The sequence below is a fragment of the Euleptes europaea genome, chromosome 4, assembly GCF_029931775.1.
Source record: "Euleptes europaea isolate rEulEur1 chromosome 4, rEulEur1.hap1, whole genome shotgun sequence".
NCBI lineage: Eukaryota > Metazoa > Chordata > Lepidosauria > Squamata > Sphaerodactylidae > Euleptes > Euleptes europaea.
Window position 1 is genome coordinate 21,161,316 of NC_079315.1, and position 17,441 is coordinate 21,178,756.

General features: G+C 43.6%; 1 protein-coding gene across 1 annotated transcript in view; it reads left to right on the forward strand.

The window, feature by feature from the left end:
• DNAH6 (dynein axonemal heavy chain 6) overlaps window positions 1-17,441 on the forward strand; it is a 258,559-nt gene that overhangs the window by 235,629 nt on the left and 5,489 nt on the right. The window contains exons 65-67 of the mRNA XM_056849234.1: window positions 2,052-2,179; window positions 8,216-8,401; window positions 16,149-16,221. Of these exons, the coding sequence (XP_056705212.1) occupies window positions 2,052-2,179; window positions 8,216-8,401; window positions 16,149-16,221 (387 nt within the window). The remainder of the gene's footprint in view (window positions 1-2,051; window positions 2,180-8,215; window positions 8,402-16,148; window positions 16,222-17,441) is intronic.

Genomic DNA, 17,441 nt, shown 5'->3' on the forward strand with positions numbered 1-17,441 from the left:
AGCAGAAAGTTAATTGATGAAAGAACATCTCTAATCAGTCGCCAGCCCTACTAAATAAGGTGTCATCCGTTCTGACAGTGGTATCTGTCTTGGAAGACTACTGTAGACCAGAGATGAAGAATGCTATCTTTGCAGTGGTTTCCAGACTGAGCTGATGGTGGTCTACCTACACCCAACATATTCACACACACAAAAAAATGTATTTTATATGATGGTTTTTAGAAGATTGTATGCCACTTTGAGTTCCATGTTTGTTTGTTTATTTTATTCATTTATACCCTGCCTTTCTCCACCATGGGGACCCAAAGCGGCTGACATAATTCTCCTCTCCTCTATTTTACGCTCACAACAAATCTGTGAGGTGGGTCAGGCTGAGAGAATGTGACTGGCCCAAGGTCACCCAGTCAGCTTCCATGGCACGAGTGGGGATTTGAACCTGGATCTCCCCCGATACTAGTCTGATACTCTGGACCACTACATCACATTGACAAAGCTTCTAAGAAATTTTATAGTAAATGAATGTGTGACCAGGAGTTCTATTTTATTCGTTCTTCTAGTTGCTTCTTTCCCTGTTCTTCCAAGCAGGGCCTTAAGAATTGTCAACTGCCATGAAAAAGGTAAGTTTCCGGTGGGTAGCCATGTTGGTCTGCAGTAGAAGAGCAAGATTCGAGTCCAGTAGCACCTTAGAGACCAGCAAGATTTCCAGGGTGTAAGTTTTTGAGAGTCAAACCATCCTTCATCCGATACATTCCAATTTGTATCTGATGAAGGGAGCTCTGACTCTTGAAAAGCTTATACGCCGAAAATCTTGTTGGTAAGGTGCTACTGGATTTGAATCTCACTCATGAAAAATGTATGTTTCTGGCCCATTTGCTTGTACATTCTACCAAATTATAGAGGTGTATTAACTTGTGTTTTACTCAACTGTTCAATAAACTTTCTCTTTCCTCCCAGTGGTCTAGGCAACAAAAGACAGTGGAATGTTCTTCATGGTTATTTTTCTCAATTATATATCTGTAGACAGAAATTTTGAGATGAGGAGTATGCAAGGGTGTTTGTGTGTATATATAACTTTTAACAATAATATTGATTTTATTAATATTTAATATAATGAAACAATATTAAACATATAAGGCTACAGAATTCAAATCTTTCTATATTCCTTTAAGTTGAAGTGGGAAATTTTTAGCCTGCTATAATTTTCAAATTGGTAACAACACATTAAACCTATTTCTATGTTCTGTCTGTGCAAATCAGGAAGATCCAATTTTTATAGATGTCTAATCTGTTGCAGCAAAGCCATGTCCTTCGGCATCTTAAAAACTTACACATTTATTTTATGACACCCTTTCATGGGCTAACTCCCATGTTGTCATTTGTATTTTATTGGGAGTACGTGCCAGTAAAATAAAAGCAGTGGTTTTCAAGCAAAACCTGTGTGCTGCTTCCCACATCAAACAACGTTGCTTTTGGTTTAATGACCTTGGAATTGCAGCTTTGCTTGATCTGGAATGTAAGAGATGTATTTCCACAAAAGTCTTTCATTTGAAACTTGCATATAGTGTGTGCAACAGAAGGCTAGGAGCGAAATCCAGGTCTTGGACATTTGATTTCTGCACCCCTATATTGCCTGATTCCAAGCACCCTACACTACAGTCTATTATGCAATTATGCACCTTTCTCTCAAGCTTAGGCACAGGCAAACACATAATTAACCTCCTCTCCCATGTCATCGACACCAATATAGGCTTTCATTGAACTCTCTTGTTGTGCACTTCAGGGCTCAGCTAGACGATACGTGTGACACAAATCGGCTTGGGGATCCCCTGACCCCAACTCCTGTCACACAGAACGTCAAGAAGCTAACATTTCCAAGCCCTGTGAGGCCGGATTCTGCTCTGCTGAAGACCAGTGATGCCTTCAACCCTTGTTTGGTTAGGAATGTGGCCCCGATGGATAATTAGTTGCCAGTCACAGGGATATTTTCTAATTGTATGACGCTGGTACAAACAGGCCTTTTCTTACTTAATTCAAGTTGTATTCTGTTGCAGAGAAACTTGACATGGATACTGCTGCAGAAAGCCTTTTTATCAAGGATGACAAAGGGCGAGTGGACTCTTTGACGACAGTCCTTGGACAAGAAGTGGATCGTTTTAACAGCCTTCTGAAGTTGTTAAGGGTATAACAATAATTCAGACAGTTTTCCCCCCGTAGGTCAGCACAACTGTTGATGTTATCGATTTACCGTAGTTGTTTTCAGGAGCCACTGTTGATGAAAGGCAACCTCATCATGTGAAAACCTTCACCAGCATGTTACAAAAGATGCTCCAAGGAGCGTTTTGATTTTAGCGTAATGCAGGAAACCACACAGATGGATAGGGCAGAAAGGGAAGGGGAATGGGGCTTTTGGGAAATTAATGTGACAATACAGTTACTGTGCTAACCGACCTGTCTTTGCACTTTCATACATGCAAGAGAGATGAACATGGAATGATTGAGAATCTGTAGTTCTCTGGCTTCTGCGTAGATACTGGTAGAGCAGTGATCAAACCAATGAGGCTTCTGGATCCTGCAGTTTGGTTGTGGATTAATGCACGGCTGATACATAACTGAAGACAGCAAATCCTGTGGGACTGGTGATTTGGAGAATCTTGTGTTATGGAGCTCACCTTGGTGTTGGGGGAAATGACTAATGGCAACTCTGTAGGGTTTTCAAGGCAAGAGACGTTCTGAGGTAGTTTGCCATTGCCTGCCTCTGCATAGTGATCCTAGTATTCCTTGGTGGTCTCCCATCTAAATACTAACCAGGACCCACCCTGCTTAGCTTTTGAGACCTGACGAGATAAGGCTAGCCTGGGCTATCCAGCTCAGGGAACTATGAGCATAGATAAACAATAAGACCGCATGACATTCATTTCCTGCAGGTTGCCTGGAAGTTAGTAGATTGGAGAAGGTGATCCCTAAGAACACTTTCCTGGGAGTAAGCCCCACTGAATGAAATGGGACTCCCTTCTCAGTAGACCTGTTTAGGATTGCTCATTCAGATAACCAACCTGCCCCTACTTTCTTACACAAGCAGATCCCTATTTACACCTGTCCAGAGTTCAAGTAGGTCACAAGCAGGTGCATAAAACGGAAAATGTTATATTAATCTGAGGTTTTTACTAATAGTAATTTGTTCAATTTATTTAAGAGATTTATTCCATAGTTTTAGATACTGTATCTTTTAATTCTATCCTGTAATTGACATGAATATTTTAATGACTTTGCTGTATTAATAAATCTGAATCTGACTTATAAATGGTCACAAGCAGGCAATTTTCAGGCCATGAAATATTCAAAGCATCAAAATCTTTTTCTTGACGATGCCTTGTTGTTGTTTTTTCAAAACCTGATTTTTTTTATGTCCCCAAACATTTAAAGGACAAATACACAATAATTGTCCTAAATGATGACTTGCTGGCAACTCACTGTCAATATTGTTGACACAAAATCTGCTATGCTGATCTCATCTCATTATGTCAACCCAGCTTTAAAAGGGGGTTAAACAGATACAGGGGGGAGAGGACCATCAATGGCTACTCGCCGTAATGAGGAAAGGGAGCCTCAACATCCAGAGGCAGCAAGCCTATGAAACTGGTGCTGGGAGGCAATAGGAAGGGAGGGCTTTGGCCTCTATCCCCTGCCTGCCCTCCAGAGAACTGGTTGGCTGTTGTGCGCAACAGCATGCTGGACTAGATGGACCGCTGGTTTGATCTAGCATTCTCTCATGTTCTTTTGATGGAAGCACGTCGGGTGATGCTCTGGCTGTATCTGAAAACTCTATGGTACTTACAAGTGTATAATGAAGTGAACCCAAGAACCTTTATGCCTCTTCTTGCCTTTGAATTCCCAGAATGACGTCATGTTTTTAAATATTTTTTAATTTTTTAAAAAAATAAAAAGATAATCTTAAAAACAGGATAGGGGGGATGGGGGTTACAGTAATGCTTTGCAGATCTTATCTACTATTCAGTTATATCAACAAAAGTATGCATGTCTACCCTGGGTGTGGGTATCCCTTGTATCCCGATACATTCTAAAGTATACTGTATTCATTGTCTTTCTATATTTCTATTAAACTTAAACAAAAATACATTTTAATAACACAGTTTTGATATCCTCCATATCAAACTCCTCATAACTTAAATTGTTATGATAATAGCATAATAGATCCTCCAGTTTGAAATAAATTCTTCTGTAGGTCTTTTATTTACTAAATTTGTTAGTTCACAGCATATTCTGCCAATTTGCTCTTCCGTTCTTCTATATTGGGGCTTTCATTCCATTTCCTGTATGACGTCATCGAAGCCTGGCCTGGATTTTAAGGATTCTTCTTAGAAATGCTTTTTCTTTCCGAATCTAAGGTCACTTTGCTCTGCAAAGCTAGGCTGACATAATGAGATGAGATCAGCATAGCAGATTTTGTGTCAACAGTATTGACACTGAGTTTCCAGCAAGTTGTCATTTAGGACAATTATTGTATATTTGTCCTTTAAATGTTTGGGGACATTTTAAAAAAAACCGGTTTAAAAAAAACAAAAAAACAAGGCATTGTCAAGAAAAAGACTTTGATGCTTTGAATATTTCATGGCCTGAAAATTGCCCTCTTGTGACCTTCTTGAACTCTGGACAGATGTAAATAGGGATCTGCTTGTGTAAGAAAGTAGGGGGATCTGCTTGTGTAAGAAAGTAGGGGCAGGTTGGTTATCTGAAAGAGCAATCCTAAACAGGTCTACTGAGAAGGGAGTCCGATTTCATTCAGTGGGGCTTACTCCCAGGAAAGTGTTCTTAGGGATCACCTTCTCCAGTCTACTAACTTCCAGGGAACCTGCAGGAAACGAATGTCATGTGGTCTCATTGCTTATATCCAATCAGATTTTCTGACCTCTTTTCTGCCGAGGAATGAAAGGAGAGGTTCTTCAAAGAACATCTTTGATTAATTAGATTGCTTAAGGTTAACATATGCCATCTAGGTTTTTATAGGATAGGCAGACAATGTTCTTCGAAATAATGAATGAAGGTGACTCATGAGCCACTGATACAAATTAAACCAGCACTGTCATATCTCTGGCTGACACTTGGGTCCCAAGGAAGAGGACTTTACATGGGTGCCTCTCTTTCCTTCCTTCCCCTTTTCCTTTCTCCTCCCTTGTTGCTTGTCACAGTGCTAAGCATACATGGATGACGCTCTGATACCAAAAAGAGAAAGGCACATGCTGGGAGAAAGCGGCTGTCTCCTTCCATCGAGTCCAATTTGTTCCACGGGGTTCTGCTAACGTTGCTTGCAGGGAAGGGCTTTGGGTTTTGTCCTTGCTTCACTCTTGCCAATAAAATTTTACTGAGCTACTGAACAACAACAAAAGTCCTTGTCCTTCATTCCTTCCATATGCAATGAAATGCCCAAGAAGATGCCCACTTTGGCTGCCCTTAACTGCCCCCTGCTCTTGGCTTCAGCACCAGCCTCTCTCTTCTGAATTCCACAAAGCATCCATCCTTCGATCTCTCTCCCTCTCCTTGCCCTTTTTGGCCTCAGCCTTCCAAAGCGAGCTGTCAGCTTAAACTCCTCGGCAGCCTTTTTTGTTTCTTACCTCTGTCCCTTATTAGCCTCTGAATCCTGGCTTTTCTTTCATTCCTCCTACTCAGCAACTCCTTATCACCTGCAAGTTGGATAATATAAGTTCTTTTCACCTGGCTTCTTCCCAGCACTGTGAATTAAGCAGGGAGTAGGATATATATATCTGCTTCAGCAGTCGCTGGCTGCTGTACTTTGCTACAGAGGCTGCGTTCGGGAAATGTTGCTTTCATAGAATGCAATAACTTTTTCACAACATTCCCTGTAGTCGTAAAGTCGACAAGATTTTTGGCATAGTTGCATGCGTTCCTTCCTTCCTTCTATTACCGGTCTACATTAAAGTCATTGCTGAAAATGCTCCTTGTAACCTTGGAGGGAAAGGGGTGACAACTGAGGAGAACAGCTCTACGAATATTACAGTATTTTTTACAGGCATCTAATTTTACTGACAGGGAGTTTTCACCCTTGTTTCTCAGCAAATTTGGTTGTGTCATGTGTGATCCCAGATCATCTCTGCCAATCAGAAAGGGTTTTCTGCCTTCATTTGTTGAAAGCATTTTGAGATAACTCAAAAAATGACTACGTTTGTAGGTGGACAAACCTGCAACCAGAGACCAATCACAAAATGGCAAGTGAGCTTTCAGTTTCCCTAGAGCTCCTCATCAGGTTGGGTGTTCTGTAAAAAAATTAACAGGACCCACCAAAAGCTACTGGGATGGCAAAGCAGAAAAAAATGGCCACAGAATATGAAGGCTAGCAGTTCATCGTTTATGTCTCCTATATATTTTCTCTAAAATGAATTGTCTTTATTACATTTTTAATTTAATTTTCAATTTCGTAAAATACCAACAAAAACAGACCTTGCAAAATAGCATATCACTCCAATACAACAAATAATAAACAACAAACAACACAACCCACACACCTAACACAAAACAATTATAGCACTTTAACATACTGATACCTACTATGTTAATCACTTTACTTTCTTTGGCTATGCTAAATATAAAATTAGTCCCAGCTGGTCCAAGCTAATATCCTATCAAAATATATATGCATTATATCCCTTTAATTACTCCAACCCCTTATATATATTCAAAAGGGTTATTAAAAAAAACACCATTGCATTCTTTGTCTGGTCAAGGTATCTCTAATCAATACAATGAATTGTCTTTAGACCTCTGTTTCTGCTGTGTCGATCAGATATGCAGCAAAAGTTTCATAGAATTCATAGGTTCCTTTGTCCATTGGTCTAATATAAAAAAATAGGGAGGGGGGCATGTCATGTACCCATGGAGATGATTGGGCTAGATGTCCAAGGCAGTGAGTGATTTTAAGAGTGACGCTTCCTTCGAAATAAATAGGATTTAATTACGGGTAAATACATTCAGAATTAGGTTGTGAGCAAGAATGGCTAGTTCACACATTACAGAGTAGAGAGGCTGGGCTTGGGGCTCCCTCACCCTGCATACCAGTCATATATGAATTGCGGGTTCTCCCTCAATTCCTGCAAGCATGTGGTGTTCAGTTCTGATTGGGGTGCCCTAACCTATATTTTGTATGTATTTAACTGTTTTGTAAATATTTTAACTCTGTTTTTTAAACTCTTTAAATTTTGTTAATGATGTATGTTTGGGAGGGGGGGTTGATTTTAATGGTTTTATAACGCAATTTTATCATGTATGTTAAATGGTTAGCCGCCTTGGCAGCCCTTGTAAGGGCAGAAAGGTGGGATACAGATTTCATAAATAAATAAGGGGCTTCAGCATTCATCTCCCCCAATGTCATTCTCCTGACCTGAAACAGCCTGGTGGGGCCCTATTTGGCCTGCTGGGGAATCCTCCAAGTGTATACATGGGTTTTTCCAACAGGACAAATAGCACACCCCCAGTACCGTAGCAGGTCAAGAAAATGGCACGAGGCTGGGAAGGCTGGGAAGCCCCTTCTCCATGTGGACCACAGGCCATGATCAGAATCAGGCACTGCAGGCAAGGGAATTGAGGAGAACCTGCAAGTCATGTGTGACTATCAGGACAAAGGACCAGGATCCAGCCTGTGTACTCTGTAATGTCTGATTTTATTTTTATTTTGTTGGATTGATATCCTGCCCTTTCCTGGCCGAGGCCAGGCTCAGGGTAGCGTATAATAGCCTGATGTGCAACATAATAACCTAAAAGTTGACCTGCCAATTTATACAAAATCAGTTGAAATAGTGGGAGATCGCCAGCCACCACCTGGAGGTTGGCAGCCCTAGATCCAAGCCATATTAAAGTCCCACTTGCAGGACAGAAGAGAGAAGAGGTATGGCTGGAGATTCCTTGGCATTGTGTTAAAACTTAAAACCTGGGCAATTATAAATATCGCCTTTTAGTAGGAGATTTGGCGGTAGCCTGAATAGCTGGCACGTTTCTTTCTATGACTGTAGCAACTGCAATTCAGCACTGAGGTGTTTCCACTCGTTCTCCCTTGGCGTTAAGACTTTAGAAGCTCCAGGAAAGAGAGGGGGCTATGGATTTGGTGAGACAGAGGTTGGGGCTGTTTTTATGCTTTGGGTTCCCTGGCAAAGTTAAACAGGCTTTTTGCTTTTAATTTAACTTTCAGATCTCTCTGGAAATGCTCAACAAAGCCATTGCAGGTTTTGTTGTGATGTCTGAAGAGATGGAAAGAGTGTACCACAGTTTCCTGAATAACCAGGTCCCAGCCCTGTGGGCCAATGCCGCCTACCCATCGCTGAAGCCCTTAGGAGGATGGGTGAAGGACCTCGTGCTGAGGACTGCCTTTGTAGATGTAAGTATATAAGTTCTGTTTGTTAAGTTATATGGCAGGTTTGTGCTTCAGGGCTGCCAGGGATCTTTCAGCTGCGAAGATTGGGGGCTGCAGTTAGGGAAGACAGTAAAAGCACCCAACTCATGTTCACCTTTCACAATGTACCCTTCTCCCAAAAGGCATCGGCATAAATGATGCCTGTTTAGCGGTATGCCATCACAAAAACAGAATAATAATGAAAAAGGGGAGTCACGTACTAAATGTACAAGCCCAACAAAATATAAAATAGTACCCAGCTATTGATGTGAACTTATATTCAAGATCTTGAATATAAGTTCATCTTCGTGGCTTCTGTGCAGGCACGCATGGGACTGCGCTTGCGCAGGCCAGCCGCGGAGAACTGACTAGAAAGCTTTTAGGAGCTTCAGAACGCCTGGAGCGCTCCCCCTCCCCTCCGTCCCAGGCCGAGAGCGAGCCGGCTTCCCGCCCAACGGTCATGTGACGGAGGGAGGAGGGGCGCTCCCCCTCAGTTCTCTCTTCGCCGCCGTGGAGAGAGCACTAGCTTTGTTTCAGAGCGTCTTTTCTGTTACCTCAGAGAAAATTTCTCTTCAGGATTTTATTTCTTTTTTGCCAATATAATCTTATTTAACAACTGTGCCAAATGTAGAAATAGTATGGCACAAAATAATGACTGTTGTTACGTTTGAGAGATTTGTGCTTTTTCTTTTACTTCAAAAAAAAAAAAATTCTCTTCAGGATTTGATTTCCTTTTTGCCAATATGGTTTGATGTACCAAATGTGCCAAATATGAAAGGATTATAGCACAAAATAACGATGATTATGTTCTGTATAAGAGACTTATGTCTTTTCTTTCACTTAGAAAGGTCTTCTCTTCAGGATTTGATTTCTTTTCTTTTGTCAATGTGGCTTTATTTAACAAATTTGCCAAATGTACAATAGTATGGTACAAATTAATAATGCTTGTTCTATTTGAGAGACTTGTGTCTTTTCTTCTAATTCAGAAATTCTTTTCTTTCAGCATTTGATGTCTGTTTTGCCAATATCACTTTCATTGACAATTCTGCCAAATGCAGAATAAGTATGCCACTAATTAATGGTCGGTTTTGTTTCAGATACTTGTTTTAATCTTGTCTCTTTTTCATTTTTACAAGTCATTCAGGCTGTGTTTCTCCAGTTCGAAGATCTGTGAGGAAATCCGGCTTTACTAATGCTTAGGTTATCTCCACGACGTGTGTGGAAAGAGGTCTCAACCCAAAGGCTGTGATAAGGACTGGATATGCTGCAGCACTAGGGGTTCTGTCCCCTATGAAGTGCATAGATGAGACCTCGAAGTCGACAGGCTCTGAGAAAAGCCACTGTATGGTTGCACTAGGGGCTCGGTGTTCCATCCCTTACGATGTGCATGGATGAGACCTTGAAGTCGACAGGCTGAGAAAAGCCACTGTATGGTTGCACTAGGGGCTCGGTGTTCCGTCCCTTACGATGTGCATGGATGAGACCTTGAAGTCGACAGGCTGAGAAAAGCCACTGTATGGTTGCACTAGGGGCTCGGTGTTCCGTCCCTTACGATGTGCATGGATGAGACCTTGAAGTCGACAGGCTGAGAAAAGCCACTGTATGGTTGCACTAGGGGCTCGGTGTTCCGTCCCTTACGATGTGCATGGATGAGACCTTGAAGTCGACAGGCTGAAAAAAGCCACTGTATGGTTGCACTAGGGGCTCGGTGTTCCGTCCCTTACGATGTGCATGGATGAGACCTTGAAGTCGACAGGCTGAGAAAAGCCACTGTATGGTTGCACTAAGGGCTCGGTGTTCCGTCCCTTACGATGTGCATGGATGAGTCGACAGGCTGCGTGGAAAGCCGTTTTACTGTGGTGCTAGGGGCTCTGGACCCCATGACATGCATGGATGATGTCTCGACGTCAACAGGTTCCGTGGAAAGCCTGCTAATCTACAGCACTAGGGGATCAGTCCCCTAAGGTAAGGTAAGGTAAGGTAAGGTGCATGACGTGCAGAGAGAGGTCTCGAGGTCGAGCAATTCCAAGGAGGTGGGAACACCTACACCTCAGGGTGTAAAAGCCTCGACGTTGGCTCACCTCTGACGCACCAACACAACAGCCACCTGGCTCTTGTCGATGTCATACACCGATTCCTCCTCGATGCCGAGATGAGCGGGTTCGAGTTTGCCTCCATGCCAGCTGTCTGTTGCTGCGGCATCTGTTCGGAGAAGGGGAGGAATCTCAGCGTTGCAGCTCCCCCCCCCGCTTCCCTCGACGTCAGGCATCGCCGTCGCTAGTGGGGTAAGCAAGCTTGGGCTGAAGCATTGTCCAGCATGTGGGGAAGGCTTCTCAGCCATGTTCCGTCCCCCCCCCCTTATGTTCCCTGAGCCTCTCCGTGGGATGCTCCTGCGGGAATACATATATCCCCATGGGTGTATAGACACTCATCCCCTCTGTGACAAGTGTCTTCCCACCGACCTCGAAGTCAATTTACATGGTCACCTTGGCGTCAAGGAGCGAGGGCTCATAATACGCTTCCTCTCATGTGTAACCCATCTGGGTTTCTGCCTGTCTCACCCATGGGGTCATTCAGCTCTATTTAGAATACTTAATCTGGATGGCATAGGCTTGGAAGATTTTATAATCTCCCTCAGATTCGAAGTCGGATCTGACAAGGAGTTGTGTTATGCGAAACCAATATGGTATACATTTGGCTTCTTTTCCCTAGAAGGTGGGAAATCTATATAAAGCTAAAAGAGGATGCTTGATTCCTCTTACAGTATCCCTCACCCAGTTGCTAGTTGCTGGGACACTTCTATCTTAATATGGGTCAGGTTCCCATTTTTATCCGGGGGTTGCTGGGGCTGCCCACTTTGACTCTGGGCAGGAGCACTGAATCTCCCATTAAGAACACTTTTCAGTGTTAGGGCTGTAATTAGCCTAAGCAAATTATGTACACTGATAAGTCTTGTACATATTGCGTTTATCCAGCATAAGGGGAGACGTCCCCAACTCACAGGGTGTTTGACTTCCCAAGGACTTTTCATACAGGGACAAACAGGCATGACTACAGGATAATAAATGCATAACTCCTGGGTAGATTTATGCTAAATGCTGAATGGTGCTCTTAACCATCCAAGGCACTGGGTTCCCTCCATATTGAGTTCATTGCAGCTGAGATCTCTATATTGCAATGCAAATAAACCCCTTTATTTAGGAACACGCAAATTTTAATCTATGTATTTTTATCTTGGATAAAGGAAAATGCTGATAAGGGACCCCGACTGGACCTCAGACTCCTTAATATGGATCCACAGGTGCCCACATTTCAGGATACTTCCCTTTTCAGATGTCCTTCCTCAGTTGCCTGGGAGCCTTTTTGGTTGTAGTCCTGAATCTAAGGACAATTATCTTAATTGTATGTTACAGTATGTTACAGGCTTGTTGCACTTGCTTTCCTCCTGTCAGCAGGTGGTGCTGTTGATCCATAATTGGATTATTGGCTATTGGACAATTCATTTTACCAGTCCTGCAGGTTTGCCTGTCTCTAACCTTGTCAGCCCTATGTGTCGTTGGATTTGCTAGTTGAATTTGTGTAATCCCAATTGCTCCCTACTCAAAGGATAGCATTCTTTTTGCTACTTTGAATGTTTTTTCTTCGAGCCCTTAACAACTCAAGGGCCCATGGTTTTTCTGTCCCTTTAGCTGCACGATTTATGTGCAAATGTAGATCAGTTCTTAAAAGGAATAATTTTGATCACCATTGTTACTGGTCTATATCCTAGGGTATCTACCTACAGGCTTCAAAATAAAATAAAATTAAAATTAAAAAACAAAAACAAGACCAACAACTAATTGGTTGTTGGTTCAACTTGGTTCTGAGACTGGGGAATACTCCTCTGTGTGTATTGTGGATCATCAGTCTAAGAACATTAGACCTCTGGTACCTGAATTTACAAAACAAGGGTTTTCAAGAGGACATTAAAAAACATACCTTACCAAAGGCAAACAAACAAACAAACAAATATATATGTTTCCAGTCATCGTCCCCTACTACGGTTGGTTCTATTGCATATCGCTTTGGTTCCTGCTCCTTCCCAGACTAGTGGTGCAGATCCTGTCTGACAGGGCAACTATTCTAATACCACCTATATCCAGAACTGTGCTGTGTTCTCTCCAGTACTAAGGTTCTCACAAGCACTTGTGCAAGGGTGTTTACCTGAATGTTTTCCTTCATGAAATCACATTATTCTTCTGGAAGTCAGGACAATCCAGTACCATTTTGTACCTTTTTTTCAGCCACTGCTATGAGTGTATATAGCATGGCAATGTAAATATCTATAGCATGAGGGAGAGTTCCCTGTCCTGCTGTCCCAGGTTTTTCCGGTTGTGGCAAAGGACCTAACAGCACAACGTTTCCTTCCTGGACGTCCAGGTGGTGAGAGAAGCCTACTCTCTCAGATTTCCCAAGCTGACAGGTTTCATCAACCCACAAGTAATCCCTCACTCTATGTTCCCTGCTTTCCCTTTTTAAGGGAATGGTTTTTTCCCAGGTAGAGTCCTATTATCTCAAGTGCAGATGCAATATGTCCCTGCTTCCTACGGAACACTGGATGCCATGAGGCCGTCGGAGAGATTCTCCAGTTTCACTGGTCACATTTATTTTAATGCTGCATTTTTGTTCCCTGGCTTCACAGACCCAGTGATGCTCATAGGTCCCTATTGACCACAATGTTTTGTGTTCCCAATCTGTAGATTACTTTTGATGAGGATTTCGGGTACTTTCTCAAGAAGACTAGCTGATCAGGGTATAGCCCCTTCCTTCTCTGCCACCTGTTTAAATTATTGGTCTGTGATCACTTTTCATCAGGTTAAGGTAGTATTACCTAGATTGAAGTTCGACCTTGGGTAAGGTCCCGTTGCCGAACCTGTTTTCTTCTAAATCCTCAGTCGCTAACTAAGCAATCTCTTCATGCAATCAAGTGCCTGAAGACCATGTCCTTCAGGTTCCATGCAGCACCTAAACAACCTATTGGTCTAGTGCATCGAAGGCTGAACCAGCAGCTTCTTTGGAAACGGTTTCCCGATGGTGTTTATAGCAATGCTGAACTATGCTGTCCACCCCATATGGAGGCCTTTTGCAACAGGGCTCATGTCTCTTTCGCTGTTTTCCTTGCCATGACAGATTTCTGAGGCTTCTCTAAAGTGGCAACCTGGTCCTTCGATCCACATACCTCTGGCATTGCCCTGTAGATGTGGTCTCCAGGGAGGAAACAGCTGTTTGTGAGAGTTGTCTTTTAATTAGGTGACAAGCCCACACCCGCCTCCATGGTAGGTGAGCTTGCTATTCTCCCATGCGGGACTGCACAGAAGCCACGAAGATGAAAAACAGAGTTGCACTTACCTGTAACTGTTGTTCATCGAGTGGTCTTCTGTGCAGGCACGCATCCCTCCCTCCTTTCCCCACTGTGGGCTACTGCTTGGTGGCTATGGTGGTCTTCCACGGCGGCGAAGGGAGAACTGAGGGGGAGCGCCCCTCCTCCCTCCGTCACATGACCGTTGGGCGGGAAGCCGGCTCGCTCTCGGCCTGGGACGGAGGGGAGGGGGAGCGCTCCAGGCGTTCTGAAGCTCCTAAAAGCTTTCTAGTCAGTTCTCCGCGGCTGGCCTGCGCAAGCGCAGTCCCATGCGTGCCTGCACAGAAGACCACTCGATGAACAACAGTTACAGGTAAGTGCAACTCTGTTTTTCACACCAATAGAGGGGTACTATTTTATACTTTGTTGACCACAATAACAGAGGCAAAAAGGCGGGTATCTGCCCCAAGGAGCATTCAGTCAAAATCTCAACAGGGCAGGAGTCAGTGGAGCGAGACAGTAGGAGGGGTCTTAACATTAGAACATAAAGGCCATGCTGGATCAGACGAAGGCCCATCAAGTCCAGTAGTCTGTTCGCACAGTGGCCAACGAGGTGCCTCTAGGAAGCCCACAAACAAGACAACTGCAGCAGCATTATCCTGCCTGTGTTCCTACTAGAATAGGCATGTTCCTCTGATCCTGGAGAGAATAGATATGCATCATGACTAGTATCCATTTTGACTAGTAGCTGTGGATAACCTTGGGAGAATAATATGCACTTACATATGGCTAGACTTTGAGGAAGTAGGTTTTTAGGAGGGATTTGAAAAGGGATGAGAGAAGTGAACACAGTGAAGGTTTTTGGGGAGGGAGTTCCAGGCATAAGGAAGAGCGAGTAGAGGTGCTTATGTGTGCCGGAGAGGTGGGCAGGAGAGGCTGAGGAGAAAACGTCCCAGGGATAAGAGGTTCAGAGAAAAAAAGGGGTAAGGGCTCATGAAACACAGATACGAAGTGCCTGGAAGAGTGTGTAAAATGTAGTCATTACAACTTGGCCTCCATTTTGTTTAATTAGTAAGTGCCAAATGTCATGCCCACTAAACAAATCAGGGAACAAATCTCACCACCTCCTTGGCAAAGCCTGTATTCTTTATGGAGGCCCGACAGCACCAACATTGTTGTTCCTCCTGAATTAATTTCTTTCAGTGGGAAAGGAATTAAAATTGAAATTTAAAGTGCCTTCTCTTTGTTTGCAAAAACTTCTGCACATATGTATTTGTCCTTGCCTTTGTTTGAGACTGCTTTGTTGCCCAACAATGCAAAGGTCAGTTTTCTGAGGAAACTGCACATTATTCATTCAGCCACTAAAATACTGAACTGCCAATGGTCTCCAGGCACAAACGGCATGGGCCTGCCTTTAAACAACTCAGTGTTCTGTGCAAAGGCCCCCAAAGGCTGCTGAGCTCTTGTGCTTGTGTGTGTTAAGTGCCATCGAGTCTCTTCCGATTCATGGCCAACGTATGAAATGTCCTAGCTTTAACAACCTTGCTCGGGTCTTGCAAACTGAGGGCCGTGGCTTTTTTCATTTTGGATTGTCTCTCGCTTCACTGACACACACAAAAAGAAGAAGCAGCAGCAAAAGAAAAGTTGGTCTTTATATGCCGACTTTCTCTACCACTTAAGGAAGAATCAAACCGGCTTACAATCACCTTCCCTTCCCCTCCCCTCCCCACAACAGGCACCCTGTGAGGTAGGTGGGGCTGAGAGAGCTGTGACTAGCCCAAGGTCACCCAGCTGGCTTCTTATGTAGGAGCGGGGAAACAAATCCAATTCACCAGATTAGCCTCTGCCATTCATGTGGAGGAGTGGGGAATCAAACATGATTCTCCAGATCAGAGTCCACCACTCCAAACCACCGCTCTTAACCACTACACCACGCTGGCTCACCCCCTCACCACATTAAGATATGCATCCAAGAGGGGACTCTGAGCACTAGTAGGTTCTTTGATTCTCAATCATTCAGATGTTTGGAAACGGGATGCTGAGCCCTCTCTTCAGAAGCTGCTGGTACCAATTTGCTTTTCAGGGTTGGAAGGGAAAGGGAATTCCCAGAATGATGCAGAGGCCCTGCCTTCTCCAGCCTCTGGATCTGTGTGGGAGTTCCTTGGCCATGGGGGAAGCTCTCATAGCCATTGTGCTGCATTTAGGGTTTCTAGGTTGAGGCCAAAAGTAATTTTTTAAAAAGGCTGTGTCCCTGTGAATGGAGAAGTGGAATTCCAGCCAATCCCAGTTCTAGCGCCCATCAGTACAAATGAAATGATGCCAGTCTTTTCTTTAATAAGTTAAATGCAATGTCAGATTTGATACCTAACATATATCAAACTGTTCTTTTTTTAGTTCTGGCTCAAAAGAGGCCCACCTAAATCATTCTGGATCTCTGGCTTCTTTTTTCCGCAAGGATTTTTGACAGGTAAACATGAAAAAAAAGTCATTTGAAGTTGAAACGTGGAACAGTTACTGATATTTTCCTAGAGCTAAGAAACAGCAAGCAGTGAGGTTTATTTCAGTATGTGGGGTCTGCATTTAACTGAAATTGCCCAAAGGATTGCAGGCAATAATAAAGACATTAATCCAGAGTCCACGTGAGCGCCACGTTGCCAGGTGTAATTGCTGGAGTTCTGGGAGCGTCAGGGGCTCTTTCCCTTTCCGTGGCTGGAAACAGGGAAGCCCCGCTTCGGTTAAGTGGATTGAATTGCTGGACTGTTGCTGTACTTAATCTCTGTCGTTTTGTACTCAGGATGATATTAGCTGAGTCACCTTCAGAGTAGCCCTCGAAGACAGGGAGGCATCTCCTTTATTGATGTGTGTGTGAGCGAGAAAATCTTCTTTGAAATAAAAATGGGAGAGGCCAAGCAGATGGCATTCAACCCAGCTGACCCATACTCTGGATTATTTCCATAACCCTGGACCAGCTTGACTTGGCCGTCATTCGACATAAACACCAGTTAAGGGAAAGGCTTTGGAAATGTGCCAACTTTGTCATTTTTGAAATCATACAGGGGGTTTCTTTTCAAGGTTTGTGGTGCTCAGCTTCTTAGCTGAGAAGAGGGCCTGTGGCGGAAAGCAAAATATTGTCGTATTCGCAGCCCAAATTTAAGGAATACACATGAAGCTGCCTTATACTGAATCAGACCCTTGGTCCATCAAAGTCAGTATTTGTCTACTCAGACCGGCAGCAGCCCTCCAGGGTCTCAGGTGGAGGTCTTTCACGTCACCTACTGGCCTAGCCCCTTTAACTGGAGATGCGGGGATCAAACCTGGGACCTTCTGCATGCCAAGCAGATTCTCTACTTCTGAGCCATGACCCCTCCCCAATAAATTGGCAGAGGACAAGAAGCCTTCATAAAAGTCGTCAGTGATTCTATTGCTACTTCATACCTTAGTCATATGAGCTCCACCTCTTGAGATCAGCCGTGGAGGCCCGGCGGCTAAGAATTCCTTTGTTGCACACTGTAAAACGGTGCAGGTCTCAGGACAGGACTAGCTCAAAAGTTGGAACCAGCAGACCAGAAAGGTCCACCATGGGATCTTCCACACAGGTTATCTGCCCCAAGTTCAATGCTTTTGGAAAGTGGATTTTTTTACCTTCTTCCCCACAGCATTGTGGTGTGTCAGTGTACCTCTGGGATT